Genomic DNA, 15,429 nt, shown 5'->3' with positions numbered 1-15,429 from the left:
ACACAATACTGGTGGAACCAAATATCATAAAGTGAAAAATGGCGTTTCATCATAATGATTAGAATTAAGCAACAACACAGTACTGGTAGAACCAATCTCGACAAAGTGAAAAATGGTGAAACCAAAATAAGAACAATACTACTGCAATAAGTGAATCATATAACAATTTGTGAAACTAACTTATGAAACTAAAAAAATCCTAAGTATGAAATCCCTGATGAAACCTATTTTATGTTGAACCAGTGAAGAAACTAAAATTTGTGAAACCAAAAATCATAGGTTACACATGGATGTTGATTTTAAACCATCACGGAAGAACAATTACATGTTAACAAGATTGCTGAAGAAAGTGAAATCACTAAAAAACATCTGAAAAACAATAAATCGATGGAACAAAATTGGGTTTTGATTTACCTTTTGGAGATTGTTTGACCATCTTCTTCATCTTTTCATCTTTCGCTTTCTCTTGATTTTTCACCATTTTCTGATTTATTCCAAAATCAAAATGAAACTTAAACCTAATTTGAGTTCCAAAAAACTATTTTGTGCAGTAAGAATCAAAATTGGTTTCAGATCTAGGTTTTTGAGGGAAGACAATAGAAAGTTCCATAAAAACTTGCCGTTACGGAGGAAAATAGACGGTATGAGAACATAAGGTTTCTGAGATGGGGTTATTACCGCAGGCTACAATATACAGAAGGGTAATTTTGACAGTTGAGGTCAAATGGAATTTTGGTATTAGTTTTGTTTTGATGAGTCTGTTTTAGACGGATAGTGATTCTCTTGGAGCCGTAACGCGCCCGCGCATTAAATATAAAATTCATTGTATAAAAAATGAACATAAATAATTACTATTAAATTAGAAAAGTTAGGGAAATTAAAACTAAAAAAAGACCGAACTATATTCTCCCCTTAATCTAGCCCAGTCAGTCCGTTAAAATTCCGACTTGGTGCCCGAGAAGGAGTACGGAAAAAAAAAGAATGGGAAATTGGAAATTTGACGCTTTGCCGCCAGCCTGAAAAGTTTTGAGAGAGATTAAAAGAGTGTGAAAGAAGGCGGAGAGGGATCTGAGCCAGGTAAAGAGTGAAGAAGACTGAAGAGACCGCGAAATCAGTTTAAACTCCAATCGTTAAGACGATGCTCCCAATCACAAACCCTAGCGAACTAATCCAACTAGACGAAGACGCCGATGTAAATTCCAATCCCTAGCATTTACAAATCAATCTAATTTCTCCCTTCATCCCCAAATTTCTGAACCCTAATGTTTCATTTTTTTGTTTGCAGGATTTCGATTGGGAAGCAGCTGTGAAAGAGATTGATATCAGATGTCAAGCTACAAAAGCTTCAACTTCACATCTACCACCACCACCACCACCACAACGGCAAGACTTTAGAAATGAAGTTCCTCAACAAGGAAAATTTCCCCAACACAAGGGAAAGATTAGTGGGGTTTCTAAGCAATCAACCTTAGATAGGTTTGTGCAAACTACTGATAGGAAACAACCTCAAGTGGAGAATCGGTCTTTTAGCCATCAAAATGAACCAATTCATGTTGTTGAAAATCAAGGGGGTTTCAATGAACAAGGAGAAGAAGTTTGTCACAGCCGCGTTGATCTTGAAGCCGCCAAAACATGGATTTATCCAGGTTACATGAGCTATATATATGTTTTTTGGTTGGTTTAACTGGGGAAATTCACATTTTCTCATTGTATTTGGCTCACTGAAATTACATTTTAATGTAGATAATGATAAAATTCCGCGCCGTGAATACCAGTTATCTATTACAAAGACAGCGCTATTTTCAAATACATTAATTGCACTGCCAACAGGACTTGGGAAGACTTTAATTGCGGCTGTTGTTATGTATAATTACTTTAGATGGTTTCCTGAAGGTATGGTTCCAGTAATGTCCATGGCCTATATTCTACCCTCTCCTGTAGCTACCTTTTGTAATTTTAAGTGGGCTGGAGCTTAACTTTTAAGCTCATCTTTTATGTTGTTGTCAGTATCAGTGGTTAGGTTGACATGGGTTATTTAAGTAGCATCGTCTTTGTGGTTTATTTATTCACCGTTGGTATTTTTGTGTTGCCACATTACCACCCATGCCAAGTTTTTTTTTTTCATTCTTGAATTACGTCACTTAGCATGCAATGTGTGTTTTATGTGAAGAAACAATAACTTGATAGTTGATATGGCAGACGCCTATCCCTGTTTTTTCCCTCAAGCCACGAGCTTGTTGATGAAAAAAGTATATTAATACTGGTAGTTGTTTGGAGCTTGAGGCCTTGGGTCCCTTACGTAAGCGTGGCTGTCATTTACCTTAGTTTTAGTGTAGATTTTCATGCTCATCGTATGTTGATCTTGTCAATCTGTATTTTAGACTGACATTTCATGACTAGTTAGCTTATAAGTTACTTATTATCTTCTCCTAGGTGATGCCTTAGAAAATATGAATGTATATCATGTTCACTGTTATAATATGCTTATTCTCAATCCTACCCTTTTGTCTTTATTTCGTGGCTTGCTGGTTAAGGGGCGTACATATTCCATTGATGCACCTTAGCAGTGCATCCAAGAAGAACATATTAATCATGTACTACAAGATATATCAAGTTACAACAATCAAGGATCATTTACAGATTCTCTTAGAATTAGAAAGTTTTCTGGTAGAAACAACTTTCTTATTGCAAGGACTCTAATAACTATTTAAAGTGATGCATATTTCTGATCTTATGATGTAACTCTGGCAATCAGGTAGGCATTTTTTAGTTGTTGATAATAATTAAGTAGGCAATGAGTAGCGTACGGACCAAAGAACTATCTTTCTTTTCTAGTTCCTTCTCATCTACTGATTAGTCGTTAAAGACAATACTGTACCATTTCTTTTTACATGAAAACTTGACGTATTCAACGGTTTCTAGAATATGTAACGGTTTGAAACTTTAAGCTAACTCGGAGGTCCACTACAGGGAAAATCGTTTTCACTGCCCCTTCTCGACCTCTTGTTATGCAACAGATTGAGGCTTGCCATAATATTGTGGGGATACCTCAGGTAAGCCATTATTTAGTGTCCACATCTCTCTAAAGAGATTGGATTACTTTTTTAAGTTCTGCATCATCACTATCAATACGTATATGAAAAGATCCGATTTGAACTGATTGCAGGAGTGGACAATTGAAATGACAGGCCAGATGACTCCTCCCAAAAGAGCATGCTGTTGGAAGGATAAGCGAGTTTTCTTTGTTACTCCGCAAGTGCTCGAAAAAGATATTCAATCTGGTGAGTTGCTGCCGTAGCTTTAATTTCGGTTTTATATCTAATAAGGTGGATTTGTAATTCTAATTGTAAAAGAAATATATGGTACTCACGGAATATGCGTAATTATTTCGTTTCACTTGTGAATAAGCCATTGCTCATTCTTCATTGTAATATCCTATGTAGTTGCAGCATCGTCCTTTTTGCATAGAAAACGTAAGTTTTACCTTTCCGTTGTACAATGACAAAGGGAACGCCAAGGAACATCCATCCTATTTTAGAAGCACCCGGAGAACATGAAGATTATCATGATCTTTGCTTGAGGGAATTTTGTAATCCTTAACTAGGAGTGCCTATACGCAGTACTATAACTTGATTTCAGCTAGTAATGTTGTCTGGAGGCACTGTAGTGAATAAACCCATGCTCAATATTCTTTTTAATATTCCTCTTGGAGGAAAATAAAGGATAATGCTTCTCACAAGTTTGTATCGCTAAAGAATTTTGGTTATCTCAGCAAAGGTGGATGCTTTATTCTGATAGTCAAACACTTGTATTTTAGCCTCTGAAAGTAGGCATGGTTTTTGATACTTAGTTAGCTGTCATGCTCTAGCATAACTGAAGAAGTTCGGCTGGTGGATAACTTGATGTACATTTTTCTTTGTAATGTTCGTCTTTGTGAATAATTATAGTGCTTCGTCAAGCTTGTACAACCTCTTCTATCTAACTTCTTTCTTTCTTCCTTTCCTTATTTCTTCTTTACTTTAGGTACATGTTTGGTGAAAAACATAGTTTGTTTGGTTATTGACGAGGCTCATCGGGCAACAGGAAATTATGCTTACTGTGTGGTGGTTCGCGAGGTGGTTATATAACTTCACTATGTTGCATGATATACAATATCATTCAATCTGCATCTGCTGGTTGAATGTATGCCTTTCAAAGCTTTACAACCTAATCTATTCTCTGCATGTTCAGTTGATGGCTGTACCAGTTCAATTCAGGATACTGGCTTTAACAGCAACACCAGGATGTGAGTCTTCCTTGGTATTTGTGGTTCTCCATTTGTGATACTTATAATTACTTAGCTTGGTGATTCTGAGGTATAACATGGTTACACAGCCAAGCAGCAGGCAATTCAAAATGTGATTAACAACTTGCATATTTCAAAGCTGGAGTATCGCAATGATGACCACCCAGATGTCTGCCCACATGTTCACGATCGGAAGCTCGAATTAATAGAGGTACATAGGCAATAGTGTAAATACAAATATATGAACATATATATGTATTTATCTTTTGCTGTTCTTTTTTTTTCTTATTTATTGTCTATTCGTTTCCTGGTAATAACTTTGTGCCTCGAATAATTCCAGGTTCCAATGAGTGATGATGCTATTGAAATAAACAAGTTGTTGTTGGAAGCTGTACAACCATTTGTGACCAAGCTTTCTGCCTTAGGGATGCTGTATAGCAAAGACATCCAAACAGTATGAATCCTCTTATTCCTGGTTTTGGTTTTATTCAGTTTCTTTAAAGTTTTCCTGGATTTTTATCAGCATGTTGAACTGAAAAATGGCTTTAGAGTTTCATAATGTATATGTGAAACAATTCATGGGAATATTTGATGCTTTCTGTTTTTCTGGCGGTGAAAGTTTATTCTTCGAGGCAACAGGATAATAGTGATCTTATGCCCAAGTGGTAGCTGAGAATAGAAGAAGCCCACTAAACTGTTTATGTTTCCTCAATATCACAATACACATGCTGGTACAGGAGAAGTCCTGGTAGTGGTGATCATTTAAGTGTAGTATGATAGTGCACATTTCTCATCGTTAAGAGGAAGCAACATTCTTCTTAAAGTTCGTCTGCTAGGGAGTAATTGCATCCGTCCTAATTATTCAAGTGCACATTGTGCATTCCAGGAGGTATCAACAAGTATATGTCTAACAAAATGGATTTCATAATGCAAGCTGTTGATGCCTGTTCCATCAAAGATTGTTAAGAAACAAATATGCTAAGCACCCTGAGAGTTTGAGTGAGGCAGAGTGCAACACTGTCCTCTAACAAGGTTTTGTTTGTGGGTGGGAAGAATAGACAAAATGCCTCCCACTATTCGGTACAGGGTGTACCAAATACTTGAACCCAAGACCTCTACAGCCTTTGGGCTTTGATGAAAATTTCACTAAACCCTCTTAATGATAGAGGTGGTGTAACAATACATGAACTGATAAACAAATGTCTGTGGCTTTTATAATGAATCAACATACATTCAAGAACCCTGTTATGTGATACAAAACCATAATACTCGCAGTAATACGTTTAATTTGTTACTCAATCTGTAGTTTTTTTTTTGTTCCTCCCTCCTTTTCCAATTGATGTCAGTTAGCCATCCAGTATTGATTTCTCTTTTTGTTACTTACAGTATTTCATCTTTCACAGCTGAGTCCACATCAGTTGCTTAGCTCTAGGGAAATATTTCGGCAAGCACCTCCGCTAAATCTTCCTCAAGCTAAATATGGAGAACTAGAAGGATATTTTGCTGTTCTCATTACACTGTATCATGTAATCAAGTTGCTTTCAAGTCATGGTGTAAGACCTGCATATGAGATGCTGAGCGAAAAGGTGCAACAGGGGTAGGTTTCGATGCTGCTCGGTTAGGAACTTCATAACAATACAATATTAAAGCTGATTCCTTTAAGTTGTTCTTTTAGGAATCCCCGTGATTTTGTTTAAGATTAGATGAGTGGTCAATTTAAATCTCGAACATCCAATATTGATTTTGGGTTTCCAACTGTGGTATTGGCATCATGTCTGCCACCTGTATGATTAAGAATTAGTACAAATGTATATAGTTTCACTTTAGTTAAAGCTTTTCCTGGAAGACCAGCATACAGCATAAAGTAATTAAAAGAGCTTGGTTACAGGTTTCTAACCCTTAAAGATTGCCAGGAAGAGCATTGAGAGGTTCTGAGAATCCTTTGCTTCTCTGAGCTAATGTTGAGCATTGGCACTCTGAAGCACACGTCATTTTTTTTTTGTAGAAGGTAGATCTTAGCGGTACTCCCAGATATACACGTAATGAAAGTGCGAGAGTGGGAATTGGTGAACTGTGGTTGTGTTACAAGTTACAATCATGTATCCGAGGGTTGTCAGAGAGCGAGTTTGTGTTATCTTTGGCAATTCTCTATACCATGTAAACTTAAGTCATTATACAGAAGACCGATGATATGGTTCCATTACCAAGGAAGGGAGTTCTAGAATGCTATATCTGATGAACAAGTCGGTCCTCATGATACATTCAATTCTTCTTTCGCTATAGTAATAGACTTTGAAGTGACTTTTGTGTTTTTTTTTTTTTTTTTTGATGTTGCAGGTCTTTTGCGAGGCTTTTGAGTAGAAATGAAGTCATACACAAAACTAAACTATTGATGCAGCGAAATTTGTCTCATGGAGCACCAAATCCGAAGCTAACAAAAATGACTGAAATATTAATGGATCATTTCAGTAAGTGTTGTCTCGTTATTATCATATGTCTCACTTTGGGATTTGATCGTTTAAGGTGCCTTACAAAATACACACACACACATATTACTAAGGCTTTTGAATAAGGGAATGTTCATTTGAAAACGTGTCTTAGTCTTGTCGAAGAGCACCAGGCAAAATTATAATTTGCTCGTCTTTCCTGCTTTTGTTTTTTCGCACCTCTTAAGGGTGGATTACTGGGGAGATTATGTGACTTTGTAAAATCACTGACTTTTTTATTTTCCTTTATAGTGATTTATTTAGTGATAGGCTGTTGCTGCTCGACCTAATATTAAACTCTGTGTGTTTGGTCTCTTTTATTGTCTTTGCAGGAAAAAATGATCCGAAGAATTCAAGGGTTATCATTTTCTCTAATTTCAGGGGAAGTGTCAGGTGAAGACAGTTTCTTCAAATTTGATAAAGCATGAGCTGCCATTGGTGATATCTATGCATTGTTTTGATATTTTATCGTCTTTGATTTCATTTTTATTCTGTTGCCGAGGACTATCTTTTATTTGTTCTTTGTGTTTACTTTACTGCGGCACTTCTTCTGCAGTTCCTTGGTAGCGATCATTGGTATTATTCCAGTGGGTTCAACAAAAAGAGGCAATAGTTGTTAATGTATTTTATAATTATAAAACTGCAAATATTCACAGCATTTTAGTGTTACGCCTTATTCATTGGATCACTGTGTATTTACCATGGAGTATAGACTGAAGACCCAAACAAAGTTTGCTGATTTAGTGATTTTTTAATGTTGAATAGTCTAATTACCACACTATAATAGCCGGGACATCCCACTCTCTGAATTATGTCATGTCGTACGGTGTTTGACACTTGCTGGCACTCAGCGGGTGCTTGCACATACAAATGTTAGGTGTTGTGTCTGCCGGCATGGCTGCACATAATTGTGTTTGGACATAATATATAGTTTAAACTTCAAAATAAATGTTTCACCTGTATACTCACTGCTCTTATATATAATTCCTGGTTATACCTAAAAAACAAAGCACTAGTATACGACTGCAAGTAATTTTTGTATCTTTTGATGTGAATTAGAACAATAGTGTGCTAATAACCATCCTTCACATACTGCAGGGACATAATGGATTCGTTATCAAATGCTGGGGAGTCTGTTAAAGCTACCGAGTTTATTGGTCAAAGCTCAGGTTAATATGCTTTTCTCTATAATTATTTCAGTATGATCGTTCTCCCCTGAAATTGAGTTCCAGCGTCACATTTTTCATTTTGTTAATGAAGTTCTTTGCTTGATAATATTTGTTGAGGAATGTACATTCGTTTGGTGCAACACTCGCTTTAGCATGTGTCTTAAGTATGTCTAGCGGCAAATTCGCGCAGTTAATCAGAATTGAGAATTTTAGGATGAGTTGCTACTTGCCTCTCTCACTCTCTCTTCCTGAATTGTTTGTGTGTGCATGATAATTGTTTGTTTGTATCCTTCTTTCACTGCAAGGATAAAATAGTCCAACTTTTACTTGTCTGAAGTTTACTTTTCTGACTTTTTGAATGGCAAGTGTCTCAATTTAGTTACTAGTTGATGGGAACAATAAGATGATGTTAGTTTCAATATATTAAATCCACTTCTCAATATTCGAGCGATTTGCAGGGAAAGCTTTGAAAGGCCAGACACAGAAAGAGCAACAGGCAGTCTTGCAGGTAATCAATTATATAATATTTAAAGTTCCTCGTTAAGGTCCTTCTGCTGGTTAATTTACAGTTTTCTTCTACAGAAATTTCGAGCCGGTGGATTCAATGTCATCGTTGCAACATCAATTGGTGAAGAAGGTCTAGATATCATGGAAGTCGATCTAGTGATATGTTTTGATGCCAATATCTCTCCTTTAAGAATGATCCAGCGCATGGGAAGGACTGGAAGGAAGAATGATGGACGAGTTGATATCCTTTTTCTTCTTTTTCTTTTCGTTTTCTTTTTTATTTCCGTTTTTCGTTTTCTATTTTCTTTCATCTTTTGGGTGTCGGGAGAGGTGATGCTGTATACAATGAGAAACTTGTTGTCCTGGTAAAAGAGAAACTAGTGTAATTCCTCAAAATTTCAAAAACATGGGCTTATGTGAGTCGGAGAGAGTCCCTTTAAACCCAGGGATTGAGGTTGACCCTGTTATCCATTTCTTCACAAATGATCTCAGGATTGGCGATTTGGAGGGTTTTCTCTTTTCCTTCATAAAATTGCTGATCCCAAATTCCACTTTAGCTCCGTGCACAATATGTCTTCTGAAGTATATTTCATTTGTGCTTATTCAGCTATGTTCCTTGACAAAGGGTTACTTGTTTTAGCTTGTAAAGGTTCAGAGTTGAAAGGATACCATAAAAAGCAAGCGAACAACAAGGCCTTAAAGAAGCACATGAATAACGGGGGAATAAATAGCTTTGATTTCCATGCGAGTCCTAGAATGGTAACCACTACAAATTTCAAATTTGAGGTTTTTTTTAGCGAATCATTTGTTCCCTTATTGCATTAAACGTTTTTGATATGCTCTGGAATCTATTGTTGTAGATTCCACATATCTGCAGACCAGAAGTTCAGTTTGTTCAGTTGGCAATCAAACAGTATGTTCCTCGTGGAAAGAAAGTCAAAGACGATTCTATTGATGGATCTATTAGCTTGAAAATGTCAGATGCTGAGATTGAACTAATTTCCAAGTATTTTCACACCCCAAAGGAAGGCACATGGAAACCTTCTCTTATTGCTTTCCCACACTTCCAAGTGTTCCCTTCCCGAGTTCAGAATGTCATGCACTCATTTAGAACAGGGTTGCTGATTGATACCATGCAACAGTTGCAAGGACCTAGTGAAACAATCCTAGCTGAGGTTAGCTTTTTATTTTATTTGATCAGTAATTTCCCTTTGCGCTTGGGTCGATATTCATTTTTGATGTACTTTTTCTGGTTATAAGGGTGAGACGTCTTCTTTCCAATCTTTGGAAGCTGAAGCTATTGAACAGGGCGACATAATTCAAGAAGGTAAGCTTGCCTTTTACCATCTGTAGAGAATACATTTAACAAAAACAGCTTCAATTTTTGTTGGGTTGCAGATTGTGCTAAATGTCTGAATCATATATATCTTGCATGTCCCTTTTAGAGATTTCATTTAGTATAGGTACATAAGGCCATTAAAATTGCAGAGTTCATATGCATTTAATCGGCAAGAGTTTCCACTTCTGGAGTGCCCTTTTATTATCTTTGTGGGAAAGAACATACTAGGAAGAGAAGTAAAACATTGTTAAAAACTACTGCATACTTCCACATTATGCACGAACCGGGGTTTTTATTGGAAATTCAGGAAAAGGGACTGTTGTATAATTATAAACAAACCCAGGTAGGTTGTAGACATACATATAGTTCCTTTTGAATATTTCTGCACCAGCAGACTGCTAGAGACTATCTTCTCTTTTCTTTTGATTCTTTTGCGATAGCTATCTTACATATCTTTCCGCGTTGTTCTTCCGTCTACTTCTCTTTATTCTCTATGCAATTTTATATTGTTTTACCGGGTTCAATCATGGCAATTGCAGATTTGACGAGTTACCCTGGTTCCCCGGAACCACAGTCTGATGGGAAAGCAGTAACTACCGAGGCATCATCACCTGTGGTGGCCCCAAATGGAAACGAGAAAAGTGGTTTGCCTCGTCTCACAAGCCAGGATCCTTCTATGCACTGTTTTCTTTACAGTGAGGGCTTTGTATCTGTAGATGCTGCTGGAGTGGTCTCAATTTTATCTGTACCAGGCTTACCTTTTATGAAAGCAACTCCACCTTGTATGAGTGCAGCAACAGAAAGTGCTGAGCTACTGAATGCAGTAAAGCAAAAGTTGGGACCTTCTAGGTTGTCACCTGCAGATTATTTGGAGTTCAATCCACGGGCTAAGCGAATTAAAGTTTCAGCTACTTCTGATGAGGCAGGAGCTGTAAACAATGAACTTCTGTTAAGCCCTAAAGCGTGCAATTCTGTATGCAATCAAGAGAACGTTGTAAATGGGGTTGAGAGAGATGCTTTACTGACACCAAGTCCGAAGAGAAATTTCTCAAGTTCAGAAGAAATAATTTTTGAGACACCAGGTACTGCAAATAAATATCCAATATTAAATACTGATGAGCCTTCCACTGACCCAAAAGACATGGAGATGAGCCCTCGGTTAACTAACATGGTCGAGGAAGGTGTTGTTCCAGAGTCTCCTGTAGGGGAAAGTGGTTATTCAGGTTCACCGAAAGAAGAAAATTGTTCGAATGTTAGCCTTAGGTACAGAAGTGGTGGATTAGATCAAAGCTATAATGCAGAATTACATGGAAACAAAGTCCCTGTTCATAAGCGGTTCCATTCTGAAGAGCCTTTCAGTTCAGAGGACGGAACTGTACCTCCTTTACTGCATGCATCCCCAGCCAAGTCGCGAAGTGGACTTTCATCACCATGCCCAAATTCTGAAAGGTTTGAAAAGGTCAAAATGAAAGATAGAGCCACTGAAGGAGGAGTTATTCCTAATTTGACAAATGAAGATACTGATACTCCTCCGGTCAAAATGAACTACTATGGCAAAGCAAGAAAATGTTCATCTGATTCTCCTGTGAATGAGAGTGCTCGCACTCCATTGGCCAACCTGTCTAACAGTAATAGTTGTAGTAAAGGCTGGCGCATGAGTTCTGGAGAGTCATCAAATAGTGTTAAGCCAGCACCAAAGTTTAAAAGGCTGCGGAAGAATGGAGATACGAAAAAACAGAGTTTCTGTGCAAACCTTGATAGTTCTTTTGCTAGTACCCGAATTGGACCCATACGGAATAACAAAGGTAACGATTTCTTAGCGTCGGCTCGCAGCTGTATTTTACTTCAATCTTTTTGAATTGTTTTCAGCAATGCACACTAAATTTTTGTTGATCTTTAACTGCGGTGACTGGTTGTGGTTGTTTTGTTCAGATAACCGGAATACAGTTAAAAAGATGAACCACTACATTGAAGAAGAAGCAGAGTACGGCCATTTCTCAGCGCCTTTTTAGCTTGATGAAATATTGAAGTGCTTTTTCTTTCTAATTTAATTGTTCAACTAATTTGTGAAATTGACAATTTTGAGGTCACTGACTGGTAATTGGTTCTTCTCAGAGTGTCTGTGGATGCCGAAATATCTGATGACGAGGAGGAAGAAGACAAGGACAATGATTCATATGATAGTTTTATTGATGACAGAATAAATCCTACTATGGCAGCTACTCAAGCAGAAGCTGCCACAATGGACACGATGGCGATGTACAGGTCAGGATGCACTGGAGTTTTCTTCTCTTTATTTATTTGTATTTTTCTGAAGCTTCTCCCGTGCTAGCATATATTTCATTGAAGTCGGTTTTCCTCACCTTTTCCGGAAGCCTCACTTCAAAAGAATATTAATGGTCGACCTTTTTATGGTTAGGTAGATACCATTTAGCCGAGGTATTTGCACCGTGGCATGAAACTGCATTGTGGAGAACACCTGTATCCTTTTGTTATCTATTAAGCATTTAGGCTCTTCAAAAGAAAATCCTTTTTTTAAAATAGATCTTTGCTATATTGACCATCCATTGTTTTGGTTGTGGTCTAAACCTGAATTCCTCTTTCTCACTTGAAGTTTTATCCAGAACCTATTTCTGTCAACGCGAACCTAAATAGAGCAAGTTATTACCCCAACTGGAGATTGTTGTGCTTGTTCTGAAAAGTAAATACATCTTAATTAAGGGGTTCAAATGGTCTCTTGGAAACAATCATAAATGTAGGGAGAAAATGAAAAATAACATACTGTTGTATATTTAATGACCTTCCTCCGACGTTTCCATATTCATACAATTGTTACTTTTTGTTTCTGCAAGTTATCAATTCATATAGTGAACTAATTGAGATTTTAAAACAGGCGTTCGTTGCTCAGTCAACCAATCTTCTCCACTGACTTGAGTCCTGATATTCTGTCTAGTGGATCCAAAATAATTGAAGTAGGAAGCTCTTCTGGAAAGGTCATTCATTCTTCACAGACACCTCAAATGGGTTCTGTAAGTAGGGTCGAGAATCCTTCTTATCAAAGGGATCCAGATCCATCCTTCCTCTCAGGTATGCCTCCTGAATGCAGTGAAGGGGCACCAAGAGAAGAAAGCAAGATAGACTCTAGAAAAAGAAAATTAAGCTTTTGTCAACCCGAGGATGAGAATTATAACGAAGATGCATTTTTTGATGATAAGTTCTATGAGGGTGTTGATTTTGATGAACTGGAGGCGCAGGCTGCTAAAATTCTGGGATGCAAGTCCGCGTTGTCGAAAGAGAAAAAACAATGGACTGCAAATACTTCTACAGAGGAAACTCTTGGATTACTAAACTCTCCATCATTTGATTTAGGGATTTGATATCCTGAAACCATTTCTAAGAGTGCAATTCCACCACAACAATCTCTCAAAGATCATTGCATGGTAGTTTCACAAGGCATGCAGGATGGTGAAAAACAAGAAGTTTCAAGTCCTAGCCTCAGTCAGTATAAAGTCAGATTTTATTTATCCAGATCATCATCGTAGGAGTTGGTTGTTGTTTTGTATTGACAGTCACTACTTAACCTGTACAAAAGAGAAGAAAAATGTATATAGTCTTACCGATATCCCCTCATATGTTAATACCCAGCAAGTTGACACCTGCTGGTTTATGCAAGTGCTTGTGTTCGCTTGATTATAAACTTCCAAGAGCCCTTACTTAACAGGATGTATGTACATAAGTTGTAATTTGGGGATACCTTAAAATGTGCAGTAAAAAAGTCAATATCAGAATGAAATCTGCGTTCCTTCCTTTTTAGGTGCTGAAATTTTGCTTTTGTTCTCTAGGCGTTAACTTCGATGATGTTTCTTTCTTTACCATTGATGACAGATTGCTCACAGAATTGTTCAGAAACATGATTGATAAGGGCTGATACTAGTCCATCAATCTAATGGTCAGGATCGCCAAGATCTTTTCGTCCTATATGGACTGGTATCAGCCCTTAGTAGAGCTGGTATCAGCCCTTATAAATCATGCAGAAAAGAGCCTGGTAGTTTTCTTTGCAGGTAATGCATTTTCTGCGGTTTCTCCTTCACCCCGTGGTGTGAAAGAAAGATTTGTGAAGGATCTTATTTCTTCGAGTTGTACTATTGACAGCGTCTTGATTCTCAGAAGTTTATCTCTACTTCAATAATGCTGCGAAAGTATTTAATAATCTTACGACGTACCTGAAAACATGCAAAGTTAGTATACCTTCCAAACTGATCATAAAACAATAGACACGGTAGAAATAACTGAACTGAATGCATCATTAGCTTGATTCACATTTAAAATTTTAAGAGAACATAGATATACCGAGTACAAATACGTGTTAGTTGGTTCTTGTCTAATGTATGACCGGGTCCCGTTGAAATACTTCTACTTTTTTTTTTTTTTGGAAGAACGAGACAACCAACGGATTCTCGTTTAGTAACCTTTCCCTTTCTTTCGTTCTTCTCATTGGATCTAAAGCTTCCAACTTGTTTTCCGGGTCAAGGAGCATGTAGAGTTCGGGACATTGGAGGTCAGCTGCACTAAATTTTGAAGAAAATAGATGGTGGCCCCAACTGATTCACCTTCAATATAAGCTCCTTTAGCCTACTGTACCAATAAGCTCGTCATCCACGAATCTATTGCGAAACATAAGAAACACGGCCAACTAACCGGATGTCACGTGATGAGACCATTTCTCGGATACTTTTAATCGAGAGTTCACCATCTTGCAGGTACTTGTTAATGTAAACATACCATAAAGATAATGCACGCCACTTGGTCAGCAAATTCAAAGCAAAATATCTAAATCTTAAGTCACGAGCATAAAGATAATGTACCTGATGATATACCATGACGGGCGTTTCGCTCGTGACTCAAGATTTAGATATTTTTCTTTGAATTTGCTGACCAGGTGGCGTGCATTATCTTTAGGGTCTGTTTACATTAACAAGTACCCACAAGATGGTGAACTCTCGATTGAAAGTATCCGAGAAATGGTCTCATCACGGGACATCTGGTTAGCTGGCCATGTTTCTTATGTTGCGCAACAAATTCATGGATTATGGCAAAGAGATGTATCCGCCTAAGAGGTCTGCCACTTGCAGATGGGTTGGATTATGGCAAGCTCGTCGAAAGTGGTGCAAACACCGTGTTCATCTTACTGTTAGAATTTTTCCGAGTTTAGTGGGAAAAATATCATGCCAAATACTGATCGTTGGGAATTCTATTACAAACAACAAGTACTGTTGAATAGCCGTTACAGGAGTAAGCAAAACGAAATTTTGCTACGTCGTCAGAATGTTATTTTGAACTCATCCGTCCTACTGAAAATGCGTCAGTAGATCTTGGCATGGTTGAGGATGAATTAGAGGACGAAATGGATCCTGAAGATGAGCATTTAGAGGAATGGATGGTTGCAGCAATGATGGCATCCAATTCTAGGGTATTGATTTAGGTTTGCGGGACATTGATGTCAACCGTGAACGGTCACAAGGGTTATTGTATCACCCTTCCATTCACGAGAAGAAAGGATTTAATCCACATGTTAAAACAAACTGTGCAAGAGAGACATTCGGTTTCTGATTCGGGTACTTCTCTCATTGCTCTGTCAACACA

At 37.6% G+C, this 15,429-nt stretch overlaps 1 protein-coding gene across 2 annotated transcripts; it reads left to right on the top strand.

Annotated features, from left to right (window-relative positions):
- The first annotated feature begins 931 nt into the window (after positions 1 to 931).
- On the top strand, positions 932 to 13,593 carry LOC113306849 (DEAD-box ATP-dependent RNA helicase FANCM-like). Of its 2 annotated transcripts, none has more exons than XM_026555762.1 (22): positions 932 to 1,192; positions 1,286 to 1,646; positions 1,744 to 1,893; positions 2,971 to 3,053; positions 3,167 to 3,281; positions 4,024 to 4,115; positions 4,231 to 4,285; positions 4,375 to 4,496; positions 4,626 to 4,739; positions 5,689 to 5,882; positions 6,623 to 6,753; positions 7,104 to 7,164; positions 7,870 to 7,940; positions 8,399 to 8,448; positions 8,523 to 8,688; positions 9,079 to 9,206; positions 9,308 to 9,622; positions 9,708 to 9,774; positions 10,326 to 11,591; positions 11,719 to 11,770; positions 11,902 to 12,051; positions 12,680 to 13,593. In XM_026555762.1, exons 1-22 carry the CDS (start codon positions 1,139 to 1,141, stop codon positions 13,161 to 13,163), a joined length of 4,281 nt encoding a protein of 1,426 aa, XP_026411547.1. In that variant the 5' UTR covers positions 932 to 1,138; the 3' UTR covers positions 13,164 to 13,593. The 2 variants fall into 2 exon arrangements, with proteins under 2 accessions (XP_026411547.1, XP_026411548.1); XM_026555763.1 differs by lacking the exon at positions 12,680 to 13,593 and adding an exon at positions 12,210 to 12,660.
- The last annotated feature ends 1,836 nt before the right edge of the window (positions 13,594 to 15,429 follow it).

Source organism: Papaver somniferum, chromosome 8, assembly GCF_003573695.1.
Source record: "Papaver somniferum cultivar HN1 chromosome 8, ASM357369v1, whole genome shotgun sequence".
NCBI classification, from domain to species: domain Eukaryota; kingdom Viridiplantae; phylum Streptophyta; class Magnoliopsida; order Ranunculales; family Papaveraceae; genus Papaver; species Papaver somniferum.
The sequence above is the reverse complement of the archived record's forward strand: the minus strand, read 5'-3'. Positions and strand labels throughout refer to the sequence as shown.

What these genes read in the sequence shown, in the direction of transcription:
- LOC113306849 (XM_026555762.1), top strand. Translation starts at nt 1,139, where the DNA reads ATGCTCCCAATCACAAACCCTAGCGAACTAATCCAACTAGACGAAGAC. An exon ending in TTTAACAGCAACACCAGGAT is followed by an intron (nt 4,286 to 4,374) that starts GTGAGTCTTCCT and finishes ATGGTTACACAG; the next exon opens with CCAAGCAGCAGGCAATTCAA. An exon ending in AATATTAATGGATCATTTCA is followed by an intron (nt 6,754 to 7,103) that starts GTAAGTGTTGTC and finishes TTGTCTTTGCAG; the next exon opens with GAAAAAATGATCCGAAGAAT.